The 16,473-nt window shown below is 35.3% G+C and overlaps 1 protein-coding gene across 2 annotated transcripts; it reads right to left on the bottom strand.

Annotated features, from left to right (window-relative positions):
• Positions 1–47: 47 nt before the first annotated feature.
• LOC135695888 (histone acetyltransferase KAT6B) lies at positions 48–15,333 on the bottom strand. Of its 2 annotated transcripts, none has more exons than XM_065215108.2 (17): positions 15,140–15,333; positions 13,192–13,474; positions 12,535–12,720; positions 11,721–11,833; positions 10,899–10,980; positions 10,142–10,289; positions 9,792–9,857; positions 8,453–8,568; positions 7,457–7,643; positions 6,930–7,002; positions 6,320–6,409; positions 5,705–5,845; positions 5,085–5,178; positions 4,270–4,419; positions 3,666–3,750; positions 3,132–3,447; positions 48–2,107 (listed from the first exon to the last, which is right to left on the bottom strand). In XM_065215108.2, exons 2-17 carry the CDS (start codon positions 13,469–13,471, stop codon positions 1,535–1,537), a joined length of 2,700 nt encoding a protein of 899 aa, XP_065071180.2. In that variant the 5' UTR covers positions 13,472–13,474; positions 15,140–15,333; the 3' UTR covers positions 48–1,534. The 2 variants fall into 2 exon arrangements, with proteins under 2 accessions (XP_065071180.2, XP_065071173.2); XM_065215101.2 differs by having other exon boundaries at positions 15,127–15,332.
• Positions 15,334–16,473: the final 1,140 nt, after the last annotated feature.

Raw genomic sequence — 16,473 nt, forward strand, 5'->3', positions numbered from 1 at the left:
AAGCTAAAGCCATTTTGCCATTAATTTCCCTTGTACTTGTTAGGAGACTGTTCTGAACCAAGTTGCCATTATTTATGCTTCAATTTTGGTCTTTTCTTTCACATCAAATGTTTTTGTTTCAGCTCTTTCATATAATATTGAATTAAATATTCTTTATAGTTATCCTTACGTTTAAAAGTATTTGTAATTATCGGTTCGATTTATGTATATGTAATACCTGTTTTTTAATCGTACAAACTGCATGTTTTAAATTATCATCATAAAATGACATTCTATTTTATAAAACTTTACTGAATTAAGTAAATAAATAGCCTTAATTGAATTCCTTTCAACTGAAGTCAGATGAATACAAACATATCCATATAGATAATGTTATTTTTACCTATCCACTTCAACCGCAGCTTTTCATCGAAACAATAAATTATAAGGATTCAGGTTTATTGATACACCACAATTTGAAGTAAGATCATTTCCTTGATAAATAAAACGTCGATGAAATACAAAGACGTTGCCTTAATGTTACACGGCAATTAAAAGCGATGTGTTACAAAATTATTATAGATATCCTTTAAAACATAACTTGCTTTTAATAAAACCTTTAAAAATAACGTAATAAAACCTTTGACAGGAATAAGCTACACTACAACCTGGCTTAACGGCGTTTATCCAGGGCCAATAAAGAGGAAGAAAGGAAGGAGGGGGAAATGGAAACATGAATCAAAATATGTCAGCTACCCATTCTCCGAGAATCTTCCCTTATCGACTGGTCTTGAACATAAAAATGTATTGGGAAGTTGCCTATTATACGACCATACTTCATAGCAACTACTGCTTTAGGGTAGGCATTACATTCTTCTACCACTTAACCATGTTTCAAAACACCTCCTACTTTGCGGTTACGTAAGTTTCTTTACAAAATACAGTAAACTCCCGATAACTCGAACCCCCGGTAACTCGAGCATTCCCTTAGTCGAACTGATATCGTATTTACCGATACCTTCAAATAAAAATGCCCCCAATATTTCGAGCATTCGCTATCACGAACACATCACTGGTCCCTTGGATGTTCGAGTTATCGGGTGTTTACTGTAGGCTTATGCGCCCATAATGAAAGGGTCTCTTGGTACTTCAAAAAAACCGGGAAACCGTTCAAAAGCATGCGACTTAAAGCAGGGTAACAGAATAGAGACATAGCTAGTAACCGCAAAATATATGCTCATGCATATCAGGGTTAGCTGATGTTAAACTTGTTTGCTGTGCTGTTGCTACTGCTTTCACAAAGAACCTAGCAGCAAAATGACAGCATCATATGTGGTTATAGTTTAAAACGAAATTCATTAAGAAAAAACATGTACTGTGATGTTATCAATTGCTCATCAGGAAAAATTGAAGGGAAATCCTTAGTTTAGCGTTCCTGGCATTTGACGTTTGTTTGGCGTGGTTCTACAAAACGGGGTTTTGCTTGATCATTCTTAGCGCACCAAATTTCCATAAGATTAAACACATGTTAAAACAAGAAAGCGTAAATCCTGGATCATGAAGCATCACAAACTTCTCCAGCAGCTCTCTCTTGTTTCATTTTCTCCTCTGCTTCTGATGCAGCTCCAAGAAGTTCATCTATATCCCCCTCTGACGTCACTGAATCTGCAGTAGCAGCAATTTGTTCTGATAACCTATTCATCTCAAAGAAATTAGAAGCGGACGCTTCTAGTCCAGGGAAATCAACCGGATCTAAATCTGATTTCCAAAGTCCGGGAGAATCTCGTACCGCATATTTCAGCCCTTCTATGGCTTGGGTTGGTGTTTCAAGTGCACGTGACTTAATTTCTTTATCTTTGGTGCAAACTATTTCATGGGCCTCTGAGTCCTCTATATATGGTGGTCTATTGTTTATTATTCTCTGTATCTCATCATCCTCGCTTTGATACGATACCCTATCATTTAATAGATTATTTTTGTCTTCAGTTTTAGAACGTCTTTTCTTTTTCTGTGCCTTTTTAGGTGACTCTTCGTCAGATTTAATATATCCATTGGGGTTTAATTCGCCTTTACTTCGAGATTCTTCATATGTATCTGCTGCTTCAAGGTTCTGAGAAGCTAAAGTTTGCTAGAAAGAAAATGCCATTTCAAGATAAACAAATACACAACCTTTTACCAGTTTCTACTCTGAAGAATTACTATTACCTAGCTTAAAGTCCAATCGACGGATACTTGAGTGGCTTTAGCCACCTGTCAATCAACAGTTGACCAATCAGTGAGCGACGTACTACTCATACACACACTGATTGGCTATTATTAATTTACAGATTGCTTAAGTCTTTTTAGAATCAGTCGATTGCCTTTAGGATTAATTAACCAGATAAAATGCATTCAGTATATTTCAGGGAGATCATGAAGGCCTTTAAACTGTAACCTATACAGTCTTATTTCAAAAGATTGCAAAACAACTTAAAATGCAGATTAAGACAATAATTTACAACAAAAAAGGAAATTTAATAGGAATCTAAGTAGAAGGTCTCAAAAAAAATTCCAAAGGGAGGAAAATATCACTTTAGTTACAGTTATACCTTTTCAGCAAAAAATTAAGATTTTAGCCTTTTTTTAAGAATATATGCAAGAAATATATCTTTCTGTTCAAAAGCAAACTTGTAAATCTCGAAGGAAGAACGCTCGCGTATATTCCTTGTTTCATTTCGTCCCTCAATGATTTAAACTTTACTTGAAAATATTTTGCTATAAATGCCACGTTTGTTTGGAGACAATCTACATAACGCCCTGTGCCTCAGATCCCTACGTTTTAACTCATGATTTTATCAAACATTTTCACAAACAGTTACTAAAGGCACTGAGTCATGATAAAGTATTACAGGCGTCTTCGGCAGGGTGACATTTATTTGGGTGTGATCACTGTAGCTGTATGTGACTCTGGAAAACCAGTGTTTATAACTGGTTATTTACTGGGCCTGTTTTGCAAATCAGTACAAGGAGACTTCATGTGATCAGTCACAGCTGAGCCAATTGAAATGCAGCTCGAAAATCGTGACTCGGCGTTTCAAGGTATACCCTTTCCTTTTATCACGATTGATGCCTTCAAGAGAGCAACATAACAAATATTCTCTATCAAATCATACCTTCTCATCTTCAGTATCTTCTTCTGAATCAATCTTCAATGGCATTTTCTTTGACTTCTTCTTCCTTTTTCTCGTCTTTAGTCCAGCGTCTTCTTCATCTGAATGTTGAACTTTGCTGTGATTATTCACAGAATTATTCGGCTGAGACTCATTCTCATCGCTGCTTAACTCGTGTTCTTCCAAAGTAGTGTCTTTGTTACCAGCTTGGACCAAGGGTGTCCATCGCAAATGGTCTTCATCGACAGGGATTCTCTTTTGAAGTCGAATTTTCTCTAAAAGCTCATTCATAACTTTCTGGTTAATGACCACTGTCAACCTAAAGAAAAATTGTATAGAACTTTAATTGAAGGAATGCATATGCATGAATCGTGAGATGAAAATCGAGAAGCATGCCGCTTAGTAGAGAGGTCGAGCTTCGGATGAGGTCATTCTCGTTCGGATAAGGCCCGGCCTTGAGAACACCACGCCACACGTACCTGTGCGGGCCTAGTATCATTGTTCTTTGTGTCCGTACTTGTTTAAAGATATACTTACTTTCCGTCCTTAATTTCCACGAAGTTCAATTGTTGCAGAGTAGAGGCAATGTCATGTGGATCCATACCCGTTGACTCACTGATAGCTACGAGAAGATAACAATAAAAGCATAACTTACAACACGAATATGGCGCAGATTCATTAAATCTACGAAAATTTACGCAAGCAACAATTAAGGCAAAGGCTTTCTTAAGAGTGTATTGATTAAGGTGAATAAAACTCAAGCAACTTCTCTGTAATGATAACGAACCGAATTTAATGTTTACAGTTTTGATTGCAGGAATTCGGTCAAAAAGAAGTTGAAAGGAGTGTTTCTTGTGGCAGGAAAGAAAAACACGATGAAAAAAGTTGAGTCTAGACATGCTGATGAATTGCTTTCTAATTTTCCATACACAACCCTGTTTCAACATGCTGCCTCTCACATATCTCAACCACTTCAAGATTTCAGCCTCTCTTTTATCTTAAACCACGATAAATTGAAGTTGCAACATCAAGTTAGGCAGGCAAGAAAACATACTTGAAGATATATTTTACATACTTACAAACATACTTGAATACGGCAGCAGAATATTTTAGCTTATATAGGGGCTACAGAAAGACTTACATTTTATAGACAGCAATTTTGAATTCACATTTCCATGAAGATATTCCACGATTACACTTTTCCAGTAATTTTGATATGTCACTAATCCAAGATCGCTAAGAGGTTTTTCTGGAGAGCCTGGCTGTTTCTCGATTCGTGACAAAAGATAACCTAGAAATTCAAGATAAAAAATTGTACTACGGTACTGCAAAAGACACAAAAAGGCACAAACCAATTTTTTTTAAATCTTGGGGCTTTAACAATATAGAATAGGCATTAGCAAATGCTTAGTCAAATTGAAGTTGATAGTTGATAGGGAGCCTTGGAGAAGCAAAGTTTGAGGTAACTTAGAGCGAAAATTTTCGTTTTCTTTTGCCTGTCTGAATAAGTCTTTGAAAATGGTTTTGAAAAAGCGAATATTTTGAATCATACAAAAGCCTTTCGTCTGACACTCATTAGTGTATAAAACGTCAGAGTCTATCCGTTGAGCTGCCGCCTCTCCGTGCATTGCGAAATCATATACAGATTTAAATGTTACGTGCTTTAGCCGCTTTGCAACTTTTCCTTCTAATGGCCTTTACTTCTTTATCGTCAGCTCCTTTAACTCGCGAGAATAAATATTTTGATGACATGGGGCTTGTTCACATAACCCCTCCCGGGGAGCATTTTTTTAACTTTTTGCTAATTCGTTGTCTTTTCAACTTTAGTTTGTTTTTTGCTAATATGCAGGTATTTTAAGGGGTTTTTGATCATTAAAAAGGTTCTAAGAACTATGATAATTGAAAAGCTACATGAATCTAGCAGTAAAACGCTCTAGTAGTTAGAAACTGACTTACTGAAATCTATAAGAAAACGTCCAAATCCCTGCCTTTGGTATTGTGGCATAGTCATGATGCAAGATACATTGTATTTTTGCTGACATGCCTTTTCCTGAAAGGTATAGCATTTCATCACATCCTGGATTTCATCAAAAAAGCAAAAAAAACTATGCCAAATAGAGTGGGCAACTTTTTGACTGATCATTTGTTACTCTTAATAGAAGGTTGAGAGTTGAAAATGAGCTCACGACAAAAAGTCCAAGGCACAGAATCTTTAAATGAATAAAAGGCAAATTGGCACCGTGCTCATTGTCCTAAAAGGTAGAGTTTCGATGCATCCTGAAATTGGGTAAGCGGGGTGCAAATTCTGCATTGTAGACCAAAACAATTGTTCTTTTAAACGAACAAGCAGAACGCCAGCGTGCCTGACAGACAACTTAAAGCAGGCTCTCAAAACTGACGCACTACCTAATGCCAAAAATGATTATGGACCCCTTTATTGATTATAACATGTAAAAAACTGGACCACTTGAAGGCAAATGGCATCAACGTCATCAACAAATGGCAAAACCTGAACAAAATGATTTAAAGTAAAAACCAAATTACAAATAATTGATGAAAATACATAATTTACTAACTTTTGAAAAATACCCAATTAGGTGTGAACCAGTTCGATCGTTTTTGGTCACGACGTAAAACAGAAATGGTTCTACATCATAATAAAGGGTCTTGTGATCAAGGAACAGTTTTGCGAGAAGACAGAGGTTTTGACAATAAAGCTAAAATGAAAGAAAAACAACTTGTAAAAAACAGAACTACGCAAATCTACTCATAATTTTATTTCCACTGTGCATTTCTTTTAACTTTATAAGCATATGGGTTTTAACGATTCTTAGATAAAAAATCTATATCTATATAAAGTAAGTATATAACTACGTTGTAAAGTCCAAACGAAAAACAAGACAATTTTCAGTGATGATGTCATGTTTATTTCAGCATTTAAAAAGTCTTAAGGAGACAATATCGTGATCGACTGCTACTCACTTTAACATGGGATTCTTACTTTGAAATTAAAGATCTTTCAGGCCAGCAATTAAAGATATTTACAGTAATAAAATCTTGATTGATAGATATTGATTGATAATCCTATGACAAACATCCTTAAAGTAAGGAGACCAAAAGATCTCACATTAAAACCTGGCGTATTCTGCATAAAGCAAGAAACACGGGTTAATCAAAGCATTAACAATCACCTTTGAGACAGCTCCATCAACTTCGAAAACTGACAAATCATCTTTTCTGTATATTTCATTTGCAGGTGGATGGGACCACTGACATTTCATCTTCGTAAAGAAAAATGATGAACTAAAGCAATACTACAAATTAGCAAAAATCCAAAAAAAATGAAATCTTGGCATGAAACTTCATACGACAGAACCATTTAGGAAACCCACGAAATTCCTTGGTAGAGTTGGTAGGTAACTTATATTTCTGTTTAGATGACTAATGAACGAACCACATCAAAGTTTTAGAGCTAAAAGCTTAACATCAAATATTACTTAAACAAACTAATACATAAATCTACAAAATTCAAAATTTGAATTTTTTTGTTAGGTACTACTTGCAAAATTAGTGTTTGAGGCTCCGGGAATTTTAGCGACTTTTTATGGACGAAATCGTATAGAATTATTTGGTTGCTTGGGATGCCTAATTGTTCGGTAGCAAGCGATTTTCTTCCTTGTTTGCCTCAACTTTATGGTCTTAACAGAAATGCCCTGTATTGTGATCTGATGAAACAGTGGTAATTCGAACTACTTCCAAACCTCGTGATAGGAATGTCTGTATTAAGCAAATGCAACTTACGAGGTGTCTTTTCAGTATATTGCGTGTTTTCATGTACTTCAGGCAGAACTCACAAAGGTAGAGTTTTGGAGCACTAAAAAGAGATAAAATGAGAAAAACTGAATATTAAAATGCATGATGCAATTTAAAAGTGAAAGCAAGAAACAAATGCTTCCTTAATATAAAGACAATCTCAAAATAAAGTCGCAAGATTTTTCGGAGCTCGAATGGAAATTTTCCGGTAAATATTGCCTAATAAAAATTTTAGTATATATGGTTATTAATAAAATTTTTTTGCAGTACCCAGCTTCAAAATAGAGTAACTTGTTTGTAGCCTAGCCTAACCTAACCTAATCTTTCCAAACCTTCCCTAACTTTACCTTACCTTACCTAACCTTACCTTACTATACCTTACATTACCTTACCTTGCCTCACCTCACCTTACCTTACATTACCTTAACTTATCTCACCTCACCTTAACGTACCTTACCATTTGTACATAGCCTTAACTTACCCCTATCCAAATAAACATTCGTTAATGAGCTTACCTGGCATATTCCTGCGGATAAGGCGATGAATACCACGTGTCAATCTCCCACTTTCCAAACTCAATACATGGAGGATATCGACCATTTGGATTTGAAACAGCCGGTCTCCCCGAGCTGCGGTTCAGAGCCGAAGCATGGACTTTCTCCTGGGCTTTCCTAAACAGCTCTACATCCTTTTCAGTAACTCCTGTTGACACGAATAGGTTCTGAGTTAGCTGTTGGGAAACATACGCATCAACTAGCATGCTTCCATTGCATAATACATTTAAGAATAAAGTGTCCGATAATTCTTCAATACTGCATGTTTCATCCCATTTCCAAGCGTGTTCCTATAGAAATGGCCTCAAGTCTGCTGTAATGGTTTCTCCGCAGAAATCATGCTCCCAGTTAAAACTCTGATTTAAAAATGAGATCCTAATGGTAGTAAAGCAGAGGACATTCTTTTATGACCCAAATATAATATTTTCTTGAGTAATGTAAGGGCTATTGGCCCAAAAACCACCCCGTTGTATCTTCACCGTGTCAAAAGCAACTTATCGATTGTATTTTATCATATTTCTGTGCAAATCTAGAATTGTAATCTTACACAATTCCACTTATTTGTAAGTTGTTACAATTCGTTGACAAAGGATAATTTTGAATTCAAATAGAAAAGGTTTCATGAGACAGTAGGTAATTTAATGTGACATCATACAGCTCTAGGGCAGTCATGGAGAATCTTAAAGAACTAACTTATTAATCGGAGAAATGCGGAGTTCTAAAGAGAAATGAAGATATGAGTCATCAGGGTGAATTTTTTTTTATTCTTGGAAAAGGTGGAAAAAGGATTAGAAAATACAGGGGTAGTTTGATAAGGTTAGGAGGCTCAGAAAATCAACAGTAGGTATTAGAAAAAAGAATCTCTGGAAAATTTGGAGGCACATCTCAAAACATTTGCCTTGGAACATCACCAAAAGGCAGACAAAAAACAAAGACATTTACTAAAGATATCCTTACCTGGCGGTAATCTCGTCATTTTGGGCAGTCCAATTTCACTTGGTGTTTGTGGCAGTTTCTGTTTTTGCGGTCGCTTTTTGGGCGTGTCTGTATTTGCTTTTGGACAAGCAAGTATACTGCCATGTAAAAACCGAAAACAGAAAAATTGCTGAATAATTTGTTAGAGCAGGTCTATAGAGCTATAATTTCGAATTCTATTCATAAAAATGGTGTGAATATTTGAAGGGTTTTCCAGAATAAAAGTTTATGTGTATTTTTAGCAACTTTTGCAAGTCAATTACTTTCACCTACACCATTGATTTCTAGCCTTGTCTTTAACAATCTTTGCATAATCATTTAATTTGGTTATTCGCACATATAAATACACGTTCAACACAAAAAACGAAACCAATAAATCATATCAAACGAAAACAACCCTTATAGCGGAATCATAGAAATAGTCAAGACACATTACAACGTAAACCCCCAAAGTTTCTATTGTCGGTAACATTGCTTTGAATCAATCGTTACGAAAGTATTAAATCGTTAGTACAAAAAGGAATTTAAGCGCCTTTACATCACAGTTTCGGTTAAATATAATGAGCACAAGACAGACAGTGCAAGTTTACTTAATGTGCTTTCCACTAACAATAGCTTGCATAAGCGTCTTGATGAGGCTCTACCGGACAGTCAGAATGTCAATCGGTATTTTGTCATTAATAATAAACTTCCCTCGCTCCTAAATAATTTGGGGGGGGGGCAAATGTCAGAACCTTTTGACCTTTCCTTTTCTCTATTTCTATTTCTTCGCATTTAAAAAGTATCTCAATTACCTAGCCATATAACCTTTTGATACCGTGAACCTTCTTCGCCAATATGAAAGGAGAGTAGTTTTTTAAGACAAAAGAAGTTTGTTTTCACTCCATTTGTGATAAAGTTTATAGGCAAGCAGCAATGATTGTGCAACCTCAACAGTCACGTGCTTGCGTTTCTGATTGGCCTATTTCGATCCATAACTGGGTATATATATTTCCTAGCGTAGAGTTTTTTATCAATGTTCTGACATTTAATACTCTAAGGAGTGCCGAACAAAAAGGTTTAAATATGCTTGAAAGGTTGAAAATTGTTGCTCTATTTAGAGCCCATTCTAGATTCTTACCATCAAAAAATACCTTTAAAAAAGAGCATTTCTAAAAGTTTTAAAAATTTATCAAAATTGTTCTTTTACTACCATAGAAAGAAACAAGGAAAAATCAACGTTAATTAATGCATCGAATGAACGTTTCGCTTCCTAAAGAATAAAATAAACAGCCTTTATATGCGCACGTAGAGAAAATATAGCCTCGATCGAATCAAATACCTCCGATGTGTTCCGTATGTGCCTCTCACGTGACCTGAGCCATCGCATCCGGGTGTGGGACAAAGACTAGATTTAAAAAAATATAAACTTTATTTAAAAAGAGCTCACATTTACAATTGGACTGTTTAGATTAGGTTGTCATAAGTATCAAAAACTACAAGTTAACTGATCATTGCATCAAGCCTGAAACTCGGAGTAGCAGTTTAGAACCGTTCTGCTTCGTAATGCTCTTTCGAGCTATACAGTCAAATTTCCAATATTTGGAAATATAATTTTATGACGTCATCAGTTTGGAACTCTATTGATCATTGCAGTACAGAAACTGGCGTAAGTCCACGTAGAAAGGTTACCTCGTATTCTCTTTATCGCCACCATCGCAATCACCATTTTCCGATAGCGCTTGACGAATTCTCTTTCTTGGAGGTGTGCATAACACTGCGATGCTCCTTCGTCTTTTGCCGTCTCTTTCACTGTCACAGTCTCGACATACCCAGCTGCCTAATTTTGAAATACAAATAGTTTAAATAACCAACCAGGCCATAACAAAAACAAAAGGATAATATACGAATTTCTCTCTTGAAACAGAGAAACAAATGAGGCTGGAAAGGACAAAACTATGAAACCTAATAACAAGGAAAGGATAGTTATAAGGAAAAACAGACTTGAGTAATTTGGCAATAGAACACGACCTCAAAATTTAGTGATTACGTTGAATGGCGTAATGATATCTCGTCCAACAGCCCTCGTAGTAACGTCAAGTCGCAAATGATAGTCGTATATGAAATACTTAGGTCATCAGTGTTGCCTGATTATCGCATTAAGAGTGAAATTCGGAGAAGCAGCTTAGAACTAACTAGTTCTATACACCAAAAGGGTCCACTAACAGATGCATATCTTAAAATGTAACTGGCTCCTGGTTGAGACAGCCAATCGTGGTCATGTTGGAACCACAAATAAATAAATGTAAACAAAAGTGACTTTTGTACCTCAACGCATTATTTTATGCTGTATTGCCCTAGACTGGTAATAAAAACTAGTTCTTTTTACAGAATAAAAGACATTATCTTGCATTTTGGGGAATTGTTTGCAAATTAAACATATATTTACCTGTAGGCATTTCATCCATCGGTGGGTCAAGGCAATCCATGTGACAGCCCTTATCACATGCATCACAAAAAAGTAAATTGGCCTGCAATACAAAACAACACAATTCTGATAAAATATAATACAAATTTAATTAAGGACATCAGACAGTTTTTAAATCGTATAGGGAAAACGATAAGGATCAATACACACGATTATCGACATCAGGCTGAAAGATAGAGCTTCGAGAATGTTTCTGAAATTCATCATTTGGACGTTGTTATTTTTCAAAGCTTGATTGAATTGAGTTCATGCTAAATACACACAAACTCTTTATCTATAAAAAACGACACCTTTATAAAATATTTGAAATCATCATTGTGAAAATTAATTCTACAAATAAAAAAACAAACAAAGAAAAGCAAATGTGTGAATGTACACATTAGGAGTGGTTTGGCATTTTACATCAAAAAAGGTTAGATAAAGTTGGACGGAAAAAGGGGAAATGTGTGCATGTACAGCCAAGAAACAGGGAACACAGATACATTTGCATGCGGCTATATCAATGCTGTATATATGTTGACATTCTCGGAGGGAATGACTTTATGTTCCGTCCAAATTCGAAGAAAAAATGTTTGGAATAGGCAGGACAATATTTTGAAGAAGAATTCTGTGACGTTGCTATACGATTTTGAAGCTGCCTGTATGAAACCAAATTTTAGTAAAGGGCACTCGCAATTAGTAAAATCATCGTCCCTTGTTTGGAAAAGTTTGTTCACTTACAGTACAAAGGGCCTGCCCTAGATTTTTGAAACCTGGGAAGATTAAAAGAAATGGTATCCTCACCGCATCTCCCTGCTCTTTACACTTTGCACACAATTTACATTCGATGCATTGCCAAGGTTCTTTAGAAACCCTCAATGTCAACTCCTTTGAATACTGCAGACAACTTGGATGCCCTACAGATAAGAAAATTAATATCAAAAACAAGAGAAATAGTGTTTGGGTATTATCCCAAACGGATTCAAGAAAGAACATGTCTTGTAAAAATGAACAAAAATCTCTGTCTTGGCCTTGTGTTCAAATTGCCATCACCCATAAAACAGAACAATTTGAAAATATGAGTTGCAAAGATGCAAATGTTTTCTTGTATAATTAATAAAAGCTTCATAGGGAGTTAGTTTATAGGGTAGGCATCTTTGGCGGCAGGATGGTTGTGGGAAATAGGTGATGTTTCACTATAGATATTGTACAAACCATTTGTGCTTCTGCTTAGGGCTCTGAGAATTGTACCAAACTAAGTTTAAAAAAACTTTTTTGCAAAAAAAGGTAAAATGTTTTCTGAACAAAAGTATGTGGGTAGGTCTTGCTCCACAGAAACTGTGTTTTGATTTGAAACATTGGAAAAAACAAGCTTGAAATGGAGGCAGGTGATTGGCTAATGACATTTTGTAAAAAACCCACTGATTGGTCTAGAACAAAATGTGCTATTGTTCTTGAAAAGAAATCTTGGCAAATTACAGCACCATCATCAAGAAAGAGAACATAACACATGACATTTTGTAGGTTTTTCACATTAAAGTAGACATCAAAGAATTTCGTCAAACTATGTTTGTGATGTTTTTAATAGGTAAAAGAGAATAGAAAATAAATCACATACCACTATTTCCACATTCTGAGCATGTCAGCAAATCTTCTTCCTCATCATAACGATTCTTTTCCCTTGTTCCTTTGCAAAAACCACAGAAATCAGACATAGTCAATGACTTTTTTCCATCACAACTTTTCTTTTCCTTTTTGATCTTTATTCCCCTTTCTTTAACATCTTCTTTCTGAGGAGTTGATGCTTCACATAAAAAAAATAAATCTTTACATAGACAGAAGCAATAATGTTGCACAATCTTAATACTTAGCTTTGGATATTTTATTAGCAAAAAGACTTTGAATAATTCTGGTTCTGCTCATAAACTTTTTTGGATTTGTCTTCAATAATTTATGATAGAACCTCGTTTGCAAAATGATGGTTACCATTGATGGAGGGTTGTGCGCAAAACGTCTAATTAATATAATTAAAGCTTCAAAATTTCATCAGTAATCATTATCTTCCTGTCTGTTCAATGAATTTTGGTCCTACATACAAGCAGAAAATATATATTTCTTTATTACTCACCACAGTATACTGAGCAGTAAACATGTTAAAAACAAACACTTAAGATGATGAAGTTGGTAGAACTGCATATAATTCCATCTACTTTAGAAAAGAAAAACATTTAAGTTTGTTTATGAAATTCATACAGCTTAATGGAACAAAAAATACCTTTGAGCAAACTACCAACATGGAGGGCTGGGTTTTTATATGATGACTTCCCTTTTGATTCTAGCCGAAGTACAGCGCCAGACTTAACTGCAAGTCCAAGTTGCACTAATGCTTCATCTTCTGGTATCCCATATGACAGATTCATAACACGACAAATCCTTGCCTCATCTGGTCTCTGTTTCTGGCCCTTAACTTTAGCAATTGAGGCCAGCAGCCAGGTAACATATTTGTTGGCATCTTGATTCTTTTTGGCCTTTTTTGAAGGAGATGGGCTGGCCATATTCTATGAAATTTCCCAAGTTGTTTATTAAGGCAAAAGCAGACAAATAATGTTACAGAAGAAACCAAAAATAAAATGTAAAATCAAATATAAAAGTCAGGGCATGGAAAAATCTTTCTGGATATGATTGTAGCTGTTACTGACATTTAAAACTGTCTTCAACTTCTTTTGATGCCAACTCATAACACATCGCAGACACATTTTGGTATAGTAACTTTACTTTGCAGTTCCTCTTTGTGCCATTTAGTTTGAATTCAGAATTAACGAATCTATAACAGCTGCAGCATTTACCAACAAGGGACATAAGGTGAATGGGCAAACTATATGGTCATTGAGACAGCAAATGAGAAATTGTATTTAAATGAGGCATGTGATGAATAAGGATATTTCTTAATAAATAAAGTTTAAAAATGAATGTGTTTGACAAATATTGTTTCGTATAACTAATCAATTACCTTGGAGGGATTCAAATCAAAAAAAGGAAAAAAACTTTCTTAGGAGCACTAACTGTTATAGAGCATACACACAAAGAAAGAAACAATAATAGTTTATCCTTAATACTTCCTTGACCTTAATTCAAGCTCTATATTGAACATGTTTCCGTTTGATATAGTTTCATTTGCTTGAATAGAAAAATTAAAAGGTTGTTTGAAGAGCTAATTTCCACAAAAACAAGTTTCCTTGTCCTTTCTGCCAAGAACTTATGGGGTATTCATTTCACTATTTTTCAAAAAATTTCCCAAAAATATGAAAATTTTCCATGTATAATAATTATAAATAAATATCCATAAATTTCTTGTATCTGATTTGTATATTGTTGATAAATCTGTTAAGGGACATATTGGTTCCAAAATACTTAATTCACTCTGATGTAAAGCAGCTTATTTCTAGCCAAGATGGAAAGCACAATGATTGTCCTCTTGAATGTAATGGCCCTCCTACTGATTGGTATATATTGCTTTTAAGCAAACTTCATACTTTTGTAAAATTGCCATTGGAAAAAAGCAGCTCTGGGAAGCCCTAGGCCATTCAACAAAATCTTCATAGGGCCCTTCATCTCTTTAACAGATTAACAGACAAGATTTAGCAGATCCAGGAGCACAGTGGAAGCTCTATTTTCTAATGAGGCAAAGAGGATAAGGGCAATATTTTCTTACAAATTTTAGCAAATTGGGAAAATTTCTGAAAATTATTTACAAATTTGGTACTTTGGCATCCTACCCTTTTTCAGTCACTGTACCTTGAAAAACATTCCTTGATTTTCTTGCAAAATCACTTGTTTCAAAAGATTTCTAATGGATTGTATAGAAATAAATATCAATCAATGTTTTAAAACTTTCAGAATAAAAACTTAATTTCCCTTTATGGATAAAGGCACTTGAGAAAGTACGGGTTTAAAGTTGACTTTTCAAAGCTACTAAGTTATGCCCTTTTTGAATTTTCTTATCCAAAAACTTTCAATCAAAAATTTAATCCATTTTCAGTCGAAAGATCAGGTTTCGGAAAAGCTAAAGTATTTGTGTTTAACTCTAAGGCCTAGTTGTTTAACCACGTGAAATCTTTCTCTCATGGCCTAAATAGAAAATTAGGTAAAAAGCTACGTTTTTAGAAAACTCACTAAGCTTTTTGCTCATTCAATTTAAGAAATTTATTACCTGCTATACTAACTTTAAAAAATTTATGCTTCAATCCAGGTCTTTTACAAGAAAATCCATGAACTTGGTTTTATAGCCAAACTCGCGCCATATATTTCAACTTTGATTGTTCTATTGATAGTAAGTTGAATTGGATTGTTGCTATGGAGGAGCTGCGTAACGGTTTCTTTACAAGGGACCTTTTGCTTTCAAAAAATCAAAACAATGCAATCAAAACTTACCATGGTAAATTAAAACAATAAATATCATCATTGGCGAATCAAGCCTTAAAAATCTGGGGGGGGGACTAGCCGGGGGCAAGCTTTCAGCTATAGGGCCAACGCTATCTATTACTTTGCGAACTACTAGAATGTAAAGAAGTGACATGGTGGCTCGAAATTAGCTACAAGGCACCGACTTTTAGCGCCCCCTAGATACATATGTCCTTGATACAGCTCTATCAAGGCTGTTATCATTATGCCAAATAGTTTTATGAGTGACATAGCGAGCAGCTTCGTACCCTAGGAAAAATAACAAACAAAAATTACCCTTTGTTATTTAACTAAAGGTAACTTTGGTCCGTTACCCCCTTGAGTTTTATCTGTTTAACAATAATGCGTCATCGACATTAGAATTTCAACAGAAGAACTATACTTCTAAAAATAAAAGGCTAATAGTTTTGTAAAGTTAACTGATAAAATTTTTCCATAGTAGTTCAGGCCCGTCGGAACCGGGGGGGCTGGGGGGAGGGCTTGAGCCCCCAAATAAATGCCAGACTGTAGTATATTTCCTTTACAACAGTGTACTAAATGAGAATGAATACAATATGCAGCGCCCCCCCCCCCCCCCCAATATGAATTTTATGCCGACGGCACTGTAGTTATGTCTTGAACCCAACTTCCCTGAGATCAAGCAAATCATTCTGTTCCACAGAATTTCAAATCATAGAATTTCGATAAGCAATAGTAGATTGCCATGGTATACTGGGATAGTATTGGTATTTCCCTGTGCTGGGTTCTAGAGCGAAAAGGGTTTTCAATGGGATACGGAGATCTTGGTTTGGGCTTATCCTGCTCACCCCACTCCAAGAAGGTGCATCTTCGTGATAATATATAACAGATATAGAGTTCAAATGATTGCCAAGAATGAATTTTTCTTGGTAACTACAGAAAGGAGGCAAAATTAAATTTATGTTCACCTTGGTTATAAACTAAAACGCTTATGAGGGCCTCTACAATCCTGCACAAAATATATTGAGACCAATGAGGAAATCAGGACAAATTTATTGACAGTCATCTACTAGAATTGTATTTGACCCCCCTCCCCCCTTCAAGCAATGTTGTTGAGATCTTGGTATTATATACAATC

This window comes from Rhopilema esculentum, chromosome 17 (assembly GCF_057945365.1).
Source record: "Rhopilema esculentum isolate cy_ngs chromosome 17, ASM5794536v1, whole genome shotgun sequence".
Classification (NCBI taxonomy): Eukaryota; Metazoa; Cnidaria; class Scyphozoa; order Rhizostomeae; family Rhizostomatidae; genus Rhopilema; species Rhopilema esculentum.

Excerpts from the sequence above, each read along its gene's own strand:
- LOC135695888 (XM_065215108.2), bottom strand. The coding sequence starts at position 13,471 with ATGGCCAGCCCATCTCCTTCAAAAAAGGCCAAAAAGAATCAAGATGCC. Across the intron at positions 10,981-11,720 it reads GTAAAGAGCAGGGAGATGCG|GCCAATTTACTTTTTTGTGA; the intron begins GTGAGGATACCA and ends TTTGTATTGCAG. Across the intron at positions 7,644-8,452 it reads AATGACGAGATTACCGCCAG|GAGTTACTGAAAAGGATGTA; the intron begins GTAAGGATATCT and ends TCGTGTCAACAG.